The sequence below is a fragment of the Lycorma delicatula genome, chromosome 3 (genome assembly GCF_047948215.1).
Source record: "Lycorma delicatula isolate Av1 chromosome 3, ASM4794821v1, whole genome shotgun sequence".
Classification (NCBI taxonomy): domain Eukaryota; kingdom Metazoa; phylum Arthropoda; class Insecta; order Hemiptera; family Fulgoridae; genus Lycorma; species Lycorma delicatula.
Window position 1 is genome coordinate 212,025,870 of NC_134457.1, and position 13,911 is coordinate 212,039,780.

The window sequence follows — 13,911 nt, forward strand, 5'->3', positions numbered from 1 at the left end:
AAATAAAGATCATTAAAAACTAATATATTTATTAACTTCTTGACAACAATTAATAAATAAGGGAGACAGCAAAATATTAACCATCAGTAAGTGTCCTGTTAAACTTGAAACATATTCCAAGAATGCAAAAGACAGGTGATAATTATTTAGCATTAAAATTGTATTTATTGTTTCTGTAAGTTTACAATTGCCAGCACATATCTCTGTAATAGCTGCATTTAGAGAAAAATACCCAAGAATAAAAAAGTCTTAAAATAATATTTTCTACTCACAAATACAATAAAAACCTTGGGTTTCTATTTTAAATATAATGAAGTTGGCTGCCTTATTGGAAAAAGGTGAAGATTTAAAAAATGTTAGTACTGTATTTTTAATGTAGGAAAATCTAAGGAAGGTTCTGAATTTAGAGTTTATCATAAAACTTGTAGTTCTGAGATCCCAATGAAGGCCATCTTGAGTTGATCATCAGTATATACACAGGTGGTCCAAGATAAAATAACCTGAAGGAAGCAAAGAACACATGAACTGTGAGATGATATTATACAAGTAAGTGAAACACAAAAACCTACTTATATGGGTTCTTCTGTCTCTACAGGTACTGTAAGAAATGTTGACATTCATGGTCTAGTCACAGTTTGACTTGCTAATAACGTTCAGTGTGACTGGCATTGAAATCATCTCATGGGATGTAGGTGATGGTGTTGTGTATATTCTGTTGCAGTGTGTCAAGAGTTTGTGGGTAGTACTGGTAAACTTTGCCCTTCAGGTTGCCCCACAAATAAAAATCACAACTGGATAAATCAGGCAACTGTAGAGGCCATCCTGTCTTGGAGGAAAACTGTGTTGAAAACTGAGTGCACTGCTTCCAAGGAACCATCTGCTTTCGTGTCATTCTGCTAATAATACTTGAAACACTTTGTCTGTCATCTTATGTTGTCATTATCTTATATGTATGTCAGTTGCTGTATGAAGGGCTGAAAGATAACAGCAATGTAATGAACCGAGTTCATTGTGTCTCTGAAGGAAAGGGGTCCAATAATTGTTGTCCCCGAACAATGCACCACACTCCAATCTTTACATCATGCAGCAGTATCTTGAATATTTTTTGTGGGCTTTTGACAGACCAATATCGTGAATTTTGCAAATTAACATAGCTACTGAGGTAGAGCCACTCCTCGTCTATCATGAAGTAGAGGTTTGGATTGAGTAAACTACTTCAATTTCCTGCAGTAACCATGTGCAACACCATACACATTCATTATGGGCTGAAGGCTTTACCACTTGTAAACCTTCTTGTATGGCTTCAGGTTTGGGTCCTTTAAGATGCGCAGGAATGTTCGCTGGCGAATATTTTCCTACTGTGCCTCGGTCCTTTTCACAGGTGGATATTAATGCTTCTTATCAAGAATAGATTCAGTTCACTCAAACTTCTTTATGAACCCAATTATGGATGACTTGGCTGGTGGATCACTGTTGAACTCTGCATGGAATTTTTCTTCCACTCCTTTGGTCAATCTGCCCTATGCATAATATTCCTTGACGATGAATATTCTGGCTTGTTGCTGAATCAAATAATACTTTTAAGTTTCTCCTCTCCAGTATACGGTTCGGTTTATCTTGGGCCACCCAGTATATATGAAAACTATTGAATATAAATTTAAAAGAAAATAAATGTATGTATATATTCTAATGTTTATTAGAATAAATTAAAAATTAAAAAAAGATTTTTTGATCTATAATGACATCAATATGTGATAGATATCAAAATTAATGAGCAGTAAAAGGGTTAATTTGGTTAAAAAATGTAGCAGCTTCATATAACAATCCCATTATGCTTCTTTGGAGACTTCATCTTGATCACTTGTATTTTACTATACTTTTTTCTTGTACCCATGACTCTGGACCATCTACTGAAATAGGAACATATTAATAAATAAATATTTTTTACCTACATTTCCTTATCTCTTGTTATAATACTTTGATAAAACCCTCCTGTCATCTGCATACTACTTAATTTCCCAGTTGATTGAGCTTCCTGTCCTCAGGTATTTTACACATAAAATATTTAACTATTTCCAGAGGTTCTTATATTTGCAAGTTCTTTCTTTCATCTTGTTCATTCCTTATAATCACCAACACTTTGCTTTTAACTATGCTTATTTTTATTTCTCATGTTCCTATTTCTTTTACCCATATAGTTTGATTATGGACTACATCCCGCATGGTTAATAAGATCTTGATATATAAGTATGTGAGTTATATGTATATATAAGCACAGGAAAAACTCTTTGTTGATGTAGATTTTATATAATTTACTTTTATTTTGCAGGTAATAGTAGAACTGTAATGATTGCTTGTGTGTCGCCTAGTGATAGAGATTTTATGGAAACACTAAATACATTAAAATATGCTAATAGAGCTCGAAATATCCAAAATAAAGTAATTTTAAATCAAGATAAATCTTCCAGAACAATATCTTTATTGAGACAAGAAATTCAGCAATTACAGCTAGAACTTATGGAGTACAAACAGGTAATACAAGTTTGTTAATTTATCTTTACTGTTTACTTTTTACTTTTAAACTTCCTCTATTGAAAATTACATATAATATTTAAACACCATCAATAAATTTCCACTTAAACTTACGCTAAATATCCTGCTCTATCATCTTATTTTATATTTCAAGACTAAAATGCTTTGATGTTAATCCTAATTCAAAGTGTTTTACGTAATTATGAAAACTATGTCAGCTGAAATTTGGCTTAAGTAATCAGTTTTAATTTTTTCTTTCAAGTTAATTAAAACAACAATTTTATTTAGACTTAGATTTTTTCATAATGCTTACTTTAATGTCGCTTTTCAGGGAAAGCGGATTATTGGAGAAGATGGAACAGAAGCTGTTAATGATATGTTTCATGAAAACATAATGCTACAGAATGAATTAAGTAATTTAAGAACTCGTGTTAAAGCTATGCAAGAAACAATAGATGCTTTAAGTATGGAAAATACTAGATTATTAGCTGAAAAAGAAACTGGTGCTTGGCTAAATTCTGGTAATAACCTTAAAATGTATTATATCTAATTTATATTATTAAGTCATTAGCTGTAATAAGATTATTTATTACTTTAGTGGAATGGATTATCCAAATTGACCTTTGCAAGGCTGAATCCAGTGAATTGGAAACTGGAAAATTGGAAAATCCAATTTCCATACTGGACATATCATTCTAATATTTAATAAAACATAGCATTTAATAAAAAGACAAAAATATTAAAAATAAATAAATGTATTTTGATAAAACTAAAAGGTCCTCAGAACATATGTACAATGTAATAAAAAGCAGATACTGTAATACGTTAAAAAAAAAAACAATTAGTAGATATTTACTAATAAAAGAATCAGATTACAAAAATTCTCTGAAATAAATTAAAATTTACTAGTCTAATGTTTTATAATGAAATGTCATTTAAAAAATGTTTAAGAAAAACATACAAAACATTGAAGAGTTTAATTACTTTATATTATAAAAGATATCTTTTCTTAAAAATGATAAAGATTAGAAAAAATTACAATACAGTAAAGCAGGTACAACTTACTGACATTTAGTAATCAAAATGTACTTTTAAAACAGTACTTCTTACAAAAATCTGTAATCTGTAATTTGCTTTAATGTTGATGTTTGTTTATGAGCTGGAAGATCACACAATTATTTAAACAAAAAATTTATGTAGAATCACATTATTTTTGTTACTCCAACTAGACCATAGTGATAGACAAACATTCATGAGCTTTTTGGTGTGATGGCCCAGAATGCAAATCATTACATCATACTTCATGCTTCATCACATAATGTGTTTCTGCAAATTCAGATTGTTTTTAAATAATCAGCATCTCACTATATTTACGTTAATAACATATCAATAGTAATTTCATTTAATGTACAAGAATTGTAATTTAAGAAATGAGTTTAATCATATTTTTCTCTTTATATCATCATATAAGCGTGAAGTTTATGCATGGGATATGGAAATGTAATTTTGTAGTGTATGAAAGATGCCATGCCTGACTGGAATTCAAACCTGGAGTTGTGCTTATGGTAGATGTTTATATATGTTAATGATATATGTTGTAATTTAATAGGTTAATTATTCATGAAAAATATTACTGTGATAAATGCTACAACTGACATTCATGACCTAAAATAAAATGGAAAGTTAAAGAATCCCATTATGATGCCAAATTTGCCAGGGAAAATAGATTGAAATGATTTCGTCACCCTTTTTCAGGGAATCAAATGTTGTTGCATATATATTACCATTCTCTTTCACCAAAATGCAAAAAAGTATTCAGCTCTATATTGATATCTTTACTAAGGTTGTTGCAGAGACTGGTAATTAACCGAAAAAGTACTTTATACCCTCACAGTCATAATAAAAACCAGAATCAATACTGTAAATCAATGGATTATCGTGCCATTTTATTTTCAGAAAAAATATATTTTATGGAGGACAATTTATTTTTATGTATGCATTAATTAAAATGGTTTATGGTAAATATTTATATATTTTTTTGAGTATAATAGGTTTGATTACTTTGTAAATTTATCATTAGCAGCAGGTTATTTATTTATTTTTCGTACTATTGTCTTCTTTGCCTTAAGTTATGCAAATTTTCTCATCATTAAATATTTAAAACTTTTATAGAATGTAGAATGTAAAAATTCCAAATTTACACTTTTTTTAGTAAATAATACACTTACAGGAAAAATATAACTCCATTACTATAACCATTGTTTTTTAAATTATACTTAAAACCTGCTTTCTTTCTGCTGTTGAGTACATATTGTGCATTCAGTAGTAGATGTACTGTATAGGTTTCAGCAGTATAGATACTTATAATGCTACTAGTTCTACCCGCCACGTTTCACACAATTCTAAAGATTGACTTTGAGCTTTATTGATTGTGATTGCAAATGCCAATCGAATTGGGAATTGCAATCTTTTAAATTAAAATGGTGTATCGGTCGGGATTATGGGTATTCAAGGAATGAGGACATCTTCACCTTTGAAAGGCCCCTTTAAAATCATTGCTTCCACTACGTTATTCATCAATTTCTTAACTCCAAGTCGCGTGCCGTTGCAGAGTTTTGGCTGATTATTATTCCGCAACAGGATAATTGTCATTTTTTGATCGAACCGTTGCTAGAATCAATCTAATGAGGAATGTTTTCCCAGTTCCTCCTGGCGCATCCAACAAGAAAGTTCCCTCAACTCCGTCATTTATCATTTGCATTATGCGGCGATCATAAATGCCTTTCTGTTCACGCGTTAATTTGGGAATGTTTGATTGGACATATGACTGAAGATCACCAATGTTGTAACTCTGTTCACGGCGTAAATCCACATCAAATGAAGCAATTCCCGATTGACTAAGAACTTTATTTGCAATAGCTAAGCACTTGTAAATGTCTTCTGTAAATTCCATGATCATATTGGTATTTTCTAGGCGTACTCTATGCAAAATATCCTCAGCCATATGCGATCGATATTTTTCCCATAACTCTGTGGGAGATGAAGGGAAGCAAGCGGTCAATATAATTGCGTATAAAAACTGTTTTGTCGCGGTCGCAGGTATGTGACTGATGCAAAAAATAGATAAAAACAATCTTTGATGCAGGTTATATATCGTGCTAAAATTTGAGCTCAATCGGTGCAGAACATTTTGAGTTTTTGAAGCGTACACAAACCAACTTAACATTTTTATATATAAAGATTTGTGGGCTGCGAAAAAAAGCCCTTAAGTCGTGCAAAAAAACACATCATTTTAAATGCTTACAAAAGCAGAGTAATGCTTACAAATTACAGAATAATCAAACGGCGTTGATTTCAGATGTTAATAAACTGATAACGTAAGTAGAAGTTGTGCTGCTTCAGTGTACAACGTGATTCTCGAGTATGAATCTACTAATGAATTACGGTCTCCAAAGAAAACAAAACCCCGCAGGTCAATTGAGAAAAAGGTGAGATTTTGATAAAAACAGGATTCGTAAAAAAATTACTCGAATTTGAATTATTTAGAAATAGTTTAGCAGTGTATTATGTCCTTTGGATGAGAATTCGGTTATTGTCTTCGACAACACTTCTTATCATTAAACGAAAAGAATTCCAGCCGTGTTATAGAAAAACAATATCAAAATGTGGCTTAGTTCAAAAGGAATAATTTTTGAAGAGGTTTAAGTTAATGTTCAATCATTGCAAAGGGTTTCGCGTATTAAAAGTAATTATAGTCGGTATAAAATTGGTTTGACACACAACGCCATATTGGTAAGTCGTGTTTTTATTCGGCTCCTAACGAATATGTTTGCCGGCCTCTGTGGCGCGAGTGGTAACGTCTCGGACTTTAATCCGGTGGTTCAGAGTTGGAATCCCGGTCAGGCATGGCATTTTCATACGCTATAAATCATTCATATCATCACCAACTGCGGTTGTCCTTCTTGGTGGCTTTTCTTTTTGTTTTGGTGTTTTTTTTTTTTTAATAAAATACAGATGTTTTAGCTGTTAAATATAATTCAAAGAAATTCGGTCGTTGTGTTTGACAGCGGCCATCTTGCATTGATCTGATTGGTTTTCCTTTGTTTACATTTCCAAATTAAAAATAGATAGATAGATTTATTAAAAGTAGATGATAACAATATTTGATGCGGGTTATATATCGTGCTAAAATTTGAGCTCAATAGGTGCAGAACAATTTGAGTTTTTGAAGCCGTACACAAACAAACTTAACATTTTTATATATATAGATTATTATAATACATTATTGAATACACCACTATTGGCTGATGCATCTTTTATTGTTTTTAAAGAAGTTCACAGTTTGTTATTTTTTCTTAGTATGAGAGGAGTCATTAAATAGATTCAAACTTGATGTTAGCTAGCTAAAAATAGTAATAAGTAGATTCAAAAGATGTCATTTGGATGTACTACAACCAAATTTCATGATATTCAGTTAGCAGTCACTAAGAAGCAGGGTACATACCCACAGTTCAAAATATGACTGCTTGAGAGGAGTATATGTTATAAAAGCAGCAAGCTGTTGCATTTTTTTATGTAACAAAGTTTGAACTGGATATCCATGAGGAATGTTACCTATCTAAGCATTAGTTTCATAAAAATGTCAATAATGCGCGGTAGTTATTGAGAAAGACTAACTTGGTCGTCTTCCATAAATGTGATTTGCATCTTAAGTAGGGTGAAACCTTAAAATGAGTAAATTGGGCCTATGCTTATAGCATTTTCCTTTATTTCCTTTATAGACTGATGAAAAAGAGAACATACGTAACAGTATTATTTGTTGGGATAAATCGTGGTTGCACTACCATTCCAAATTAAAGAGTAGTTCAATTTAATGGAAACATACTTCTTCACTTTCATGCAAGAGATTAAAGGCTATCCGATATACTTACATTATGGTAAAATTCTTAAGGAATTCTGCTAATTTGTTTCCAGAAATGAGATTACAGTGTAGATGATGCATCATACTGTGATGACTTGTTAATGCTTTGTGTAGCAATGCAAAGAAAACATTTGCCCTACTCTGACTAGTGACATATTACTTCATCTTGATAATACTAGATCTCATATGGCTTGATTTAAACAGTAGAGAATTGATGAATTAGGTCCAATTTAGCTCAGAACACTTTTCATCTCTTCATGTGTTTTGGTATAAAAAACTCATGTGTTTGATTAACTTTTTGTAAATGGTGAAGAACATGAATTGCAAATGTAGTCCAGATAATAACCCAAAGGCTTTTATGCTACAGGTTTTGGGATACTGATAAAGTGATGGGATAAGTTTATCCCAGTTTCTGTTAGTTGAGATTATGTTGAAGTTAAAATTGATTTTAAAATAGATAGATAAGACTAGTATTAATAATAATCTGTGACCTGTTTACTGATTTTCTCTTGTAAATGTAAAATTAAGATGTACACTGTTAATGTAATTAAATAACTTGTATGTTTGGTCTTTACTTCCATTGTATATTGTAATGATAACATGTAAATATTTATATCCACGATTGTTTTGTTTTAAAGATTGCTATGGTGTTTGATTTTTCTAATACATGAAAAAAAATTGGTTAAAATGTTGGCTAGCATTCCTTAGGTTATCCGTATAGTTATAGTGTAAGATTTTTTTTTAATGTTTATTAGTGAATTTTATTTATAACATTTTATTACAGAGGCAGGTGCAAATGGTGATATGACTGAAATGATTCAAAAATATCTTGCTGAAATTGTAGAATTAAGATCAAAAGTTTTAGAGTATGAGGCAGTTTGTCAGCAGTTAAGAAAACATCCTCCAGCTGCTCCTAGGTAAACTTTAGTTTTTATTTTTGTAATTTTAATGTTAGCTAATGTTTATTAGTTATCATTGTATATTTAAAATAATGAATATGTTCATGGCATTTATGTATCAATATGTTCTTAGACCTTACTATTGGAAATTATATAATGCAAGTTTTGATTTATGTATTTGAAATTTTTAAACCATTATGTTGTATAACTAGTACTTTCTCTTTCCCTCTAATCTGAATAGATAGTTGCATCTATTTCCCAGAATGAATGAATATTTTTCCTCTTTTTTATGCCACTTTGTCAAGTTTAACATAAAAGAAATATTCAAAATTAAGAACCTGATTACATGTCTTTGATAATTAATCATATATATTCATTATTGCATTAGTACTTTATCAGACATGTATTATCCACTTTGATAAGTTACGGCAGTGAATAGGGTGAATAAATATATCGTAAATAAGTAAAAATGTATCACTTCAGTTAGTAAAATTTATTATATATGAAATGATAATACATTATTTACAATTACTTAAAAATAACATTTCTGAAATATAGCCACCATTTTGTTTCACACATTCCAACAGTTGTGCTTAGGTCACCCAACAAATTTTGGAGCATGACCATATGAATTTAAGCCACCTTTTCTCGGATTCTTCTTTAAGGTTCTTGGGGGTTCTTTGATGGTGGTGTTTGAAAAATGAGTGATTTCAAGTACCTCTAAAAAACCCACTGGCTTGGTTTAGTGGTGAACGTGTCTTCCCAAATCAGTTGATTTGGAAGTCGAGAGTTCTAACGTTCAAATCCTAGTAAAGGCAGTTACTTTTATTCAGATTTGAATACTAGATCATGAGTGCCGTTGTACTTTGGTGGTTGGATTTCAATTAACCACACATCTCAGGAATGGTCGAACTGAGACTGTACAAGACTACACTTCATTTACACTCATACATATCATCCTCATTCATACTCTGAAGTAGTACCTGAATGGCATTTCCCGGAGGCTAAACAGAAAAAAGAAAAAAAAGTACCTCAAAAAAAAATCATATACTGACAGATCAGTGATCTTACATCCACAGAATGTCTTTATTCTTCAAAATGATGTGATTAGGAAACAATTTCCATACAGCTTTCATGAAAACCTTGGCAGTGTAGCTTGTAGCATTATTTTGTTGAAGTATGTTTAGATTAACAAGGTTAATTCAGACTGAAGGAATTTTCTAACATATCATCATAGTGTTGTGAATTTATGGTAACTTCATACTGTCGTCTAGCCCTCAAAGAAGAAATAAGGCCCTATAATTCCAAATGATGAAATGACACACCAGATTGTTACTTTCACATGATGGAGTAGCTTTTCATGTAATCTTTGAGGATTTATACTTGACCAAGTAGTAAAAGTTTTGCTTGTTGACAAAGTCTAAAAGCTGAAGATAAATTTCATCACTAATCAAAAGATTTCTTATAAGGTCTGAATTAACATTTATCATGCTCAGTAGTTGATGAAACCAAGTTGGTTTACTTGAACAATACGGATGTTTTTATTTTATTATTTCTAAGAAATAGTATCTAAATATTTTACTAAAATATTAAGAGAAATAATTATAATATAGTATTAAATTTATGCATTTGTAAATGAATTTTTGTGATCAAGTGATTATATAAGGAGTGTATTGAAAGATAATTGTTTTAAAAGCAGCGGTTTGAAAATGATGTTTCATGAAATATATTACATTGTCCTCTTAATCACATATGGCAACAGTAGCTCCACCTTTACAACAGTTTCTGGTACATCTGCACTTTGTACGATTCTAGTTCTTTTCATTGTGTAGCTCATTACCGTGAAGTTTTTAACTCATGTTTTATTATGTGGGGAGAAGGCACCAGATGATTAAATGGCATATTAAAATTATTGAAGATCTTTGCACCACAATGAACAATTGTCATTGATTTTGTAATACACTTTTACGACAAAATGTGTGGTATGCTATTCCACAACTCCATCATAAAACGACTGAATTGTAAAACTAAGGGTTATATTTAATGTAAAGATACCTTCATTTTCTCCACTCATCAATGACTGGTTGACTGAATCTGGTGTTGCAAATCGCCTGATTCTCTCCACACTCATTATAATGATACTCATCAGTGGTTGGAAATATAGATATCATATATTTATTGTTAATAAATAATGTTATTGATAATTTGTTTTAGCAATTTTTTATATAAAATAAGATAAATTAAGATAAAATATAATTTAGATAATTATATTTCATTATCATAATTAAGATAAAATAAGATAGATTAAAATAAGATAATTTTTATATAAACCATTTGAATGGAGAAATAATTTTCATACTATATGACACCATGATTTTTTACATTATTTTTAAGAGTTTTAATTTATTTGAGAAAATCTGTAAGATTTACTCCAAATGATGTATAATGAATACTGTTTTCTTGGTAATCAGTTTTGCTGTTCCACAACTTTTGTATAGTTAAAGTAAAACGTTTTGCATATAATTATATTAAAGAACAGAGCATATCTGAGAACTTCTGATTGTTGGTCTCAGTATGGTGGTCATTTAAAAAATTACTCTCTTAGCTCTTAGTAAGAATAGGAATTGGTGTAGTAGTATTTTAATAATATTTATATTTAGCTCTGAATAGTGTTTTAATAACATTATTAATATGTACTTAGTTTTATAATTCCATTAACAAGGGTATAGGAAGGAGGTTGTGAAAAAAAAGAATTTAATACTGTAAACTAGCAGGCAATTTCAGCCATCTGCTAGAGAAGAGTACAGTTGTTTTACAGTTTTCTCCAGTGAAACGAATACAAAATCATTGCTGTAAATGACATATTTGTGAAGTGAATACTTTCTCTAACATGTTTGAGATCTTCACCAGTTGTAATGGAAATTCATTTTTCCTTTTTAGTCTCATTAATTAAAGTTGTGAAAGTACAAGTACCACATCAGTGTTACTAAAATGCATAGTTATATGCGTAAAAAATTTCTTACCTTTACGGAGAACCAAAATAACAATTTTTTGTTAAGTGGCTGCTACATTAAAACTTACTGACAAAAAACTTAAATGACAAAACTCTGATCTTAAATATACTTAGACAATGTTACTTTATTAAATAAACTTATTTTTATTTTTTTAAATGCCTTAAGAAATTAGAAGGCATTAAAATTGCAGTACTAGGCAAACAGGTAAATATGGATACATTTTACACTTGCTTTATCATTAATATGACTGGTAAACAAATTGAAACTCAACAATATTGCAGCTAAGAAAATGATTTATATGCAATTAAACCATATTCTGATTTAGAACTGATCGAACTAAGATGTAAAACTACTTTAATAATATTTTATTTTTGATGTGGAGAGATTTTTTATTGAAATATTTGTTTTCTGATAATGAAAAACCTCACTAAACATTTGAAATTTTCTCTTTAAATTTACATTTCTTTAAAATTTACTATGTTTTATAGCTTGTTTGACAGATAAAAATTTTGTGCATTATGGATGTTTTTATTTTGGTGACATAATTTCTTAGAAATGGTGTCTAAATATTTTACTAAAATATTAAGAGACTTAATTGCAGTGTTAAATTTACACATTCAGGTATAGATTTTTGTGATCAAGTGATTGTATAAGTGGTGTATTGAAAGATTTTTTTTTTTGTCTTCAGTCATTTGACTAGTTTGATGCAGCTCTCCAAGATTCCCTATCTAGTGCTAGTCTTTTCATTTCAGTATATCCCCTACATCCTACATCCCTAACAATTTGTTTTGCATATTCCAAACGTGGCCTGCCTACACAATTTTTTCCTTCTATCTGTCCTTCCAAAATTAAAGAGAGTATTCCAGGATGCCTTAGTATGTGGCCCATAAGTCTGTCTCTTCTTTTAGCTATATTTTTCCAAATGATTCTTTCTTCATCTATTTGTCGTAACACCTCTTCATTTGTCACTTTATCCACCCATCTGCTTTTTAACATTCTCCTGTAGCACCACATTTCAAAAGCTTTCTAATATTTTCTTCTCAGATACTCCGATCGTCCAAGTTTCACTTCCATATAAAGCAACACTCCAAACATATACTTTCAAAAATCTTTTCCTGACCTTTAAATTAATTTTTGATGTAAACAAATTATATTTCTGACTGAAGGCTCATTTCGCTTGTGCTATTCGGTATTTTATATCGCTCCTGCTTCGTCCATCTAGTAATTCTACTTCCCAAATAACAAAGTTCTTCTACCTCCATAATCTTTTCTCCTCCTATTTTCACATTCAGTGGTCTTTGTTATTTCTACTACATTTCATTACTTTTGTTTTGTTTTTGTTTATTTTCATGCAATAGTTCATCTATGCCATTCATTGTTTCTTCTAAATCCTTTTTACTCTCAGCTAGAATTACTATATCATCAGCAAATCGTAGCATCTTTATCTTTTCACCTTGTACTGTTACTCTGAATCTAAATTGTTCTTTAACATCATTAACTGCTAGTTCCATGTAAAGATTAAAAAGCAATGGGGATAGAGAACATCCTTGTCGGACTCCCTTTCTTATTACGGCTTCTTTCTTATGTTCTTCAATTATTACTGTTGCTGTTTGGTTCCTGTAAATGTTAGCAATTGTTCTTCTATCTCTGTATTTGAACCCTAATTTTTTTAAAATGTTGAACATTTTATTCCAGTCTACATTATCGAATGCCTTTTCTAGATCTATAAATGCCAAGTATGTCGGTTTTTTTTTTTTAAATTTCCTTCCACTATTAATCTGAGGCCTAAAATTGCTTCCCTTGTCCCTATACTTTTCCTGAAACCAAATTGGTCTTCTCCTAACACTTCTTCCACTCTCCTCTCAATTCTTCTGTATAGAATTCTAGTTAAGATTTTTGATGCATGACTAGTTAAACTAATTATTCTGTATTCTTCACATTTATCTGCCCCTGCTTTCCTTGGTATCATGACTGTAACACTTTTTTTGAAGTCTGATGGAACTTCCCCTTTTTCATAAATATTACACACCAGTTTGTATAATCTATCAATCGCTTTCTCACCTGCACTGCGCAGTACTTCTACAGATATTCCGTCTATTCCAGGAGCCTTTCTGCCATTCAAATCTTTTAATGCTCTCTTAAATTCAGATCTCAGTATTGTTTCTCTCATTTCATCCTCTTCAACTTCCTCTTCTTCCTCTATAACACAATTTTATAATTCATTTCCTCCATATAACTCTTCAATATATTCCACCCACCTATTGACTTTACCTTTCATGTTATAAATCGGTGTACCATCTTTGTTTAACACATTATTAGATTTTAATTTATGTACCCCAAAATTTTCTTTAACTTTCCTGTATGCTCAGTCTATTTTACCAATGTTCATTTCTCTTTCCACTTCTGAACACTTTTCTTTAATTCCACTCTTCTTTCGCTAGTTTGCACTTCCTGTTTATAGCATTTCTTAATTGTCGGTAGTTCCTTTTACATTCTTCATCACTAACATTCTTATATTTTCTACATTCACCCATCAGCTGTAGTA

General features: G+C 30.6%; 1 protein-coding gene across 3 annotated transcripts in view; it reads left to right on the plus strand.

Moving 5' to 3' along the window:
* Window positions 1-13,911, plus strand: part of Klp31E (kinesin-like protein 31E) — a 541,210-nt gene that overhangs the window by 390,992 nt on the left and 136,307 nt on the right. For all 3 annotated transcript variants that reach the window (XM_075361453.1, XM_075361452.1, XM_075361451.1), the window contains exons 6-8: window positions 2,330-2,532; window positions 2,864-3,053; window positions 8,238-8,370. In XM_075361453.1, coding sequence (XP_075217568.1) covers window positions 2,330-2,532; window positions 2,864-3,053; window positions 8,238-8,370 — 526 coding nt within the window. The remainder of the gene's footprint in view (window positions 1-2,329; window positions 2,533-2,863; window positions 3,054-8,237; window positions 8,371-13,911) is intronic.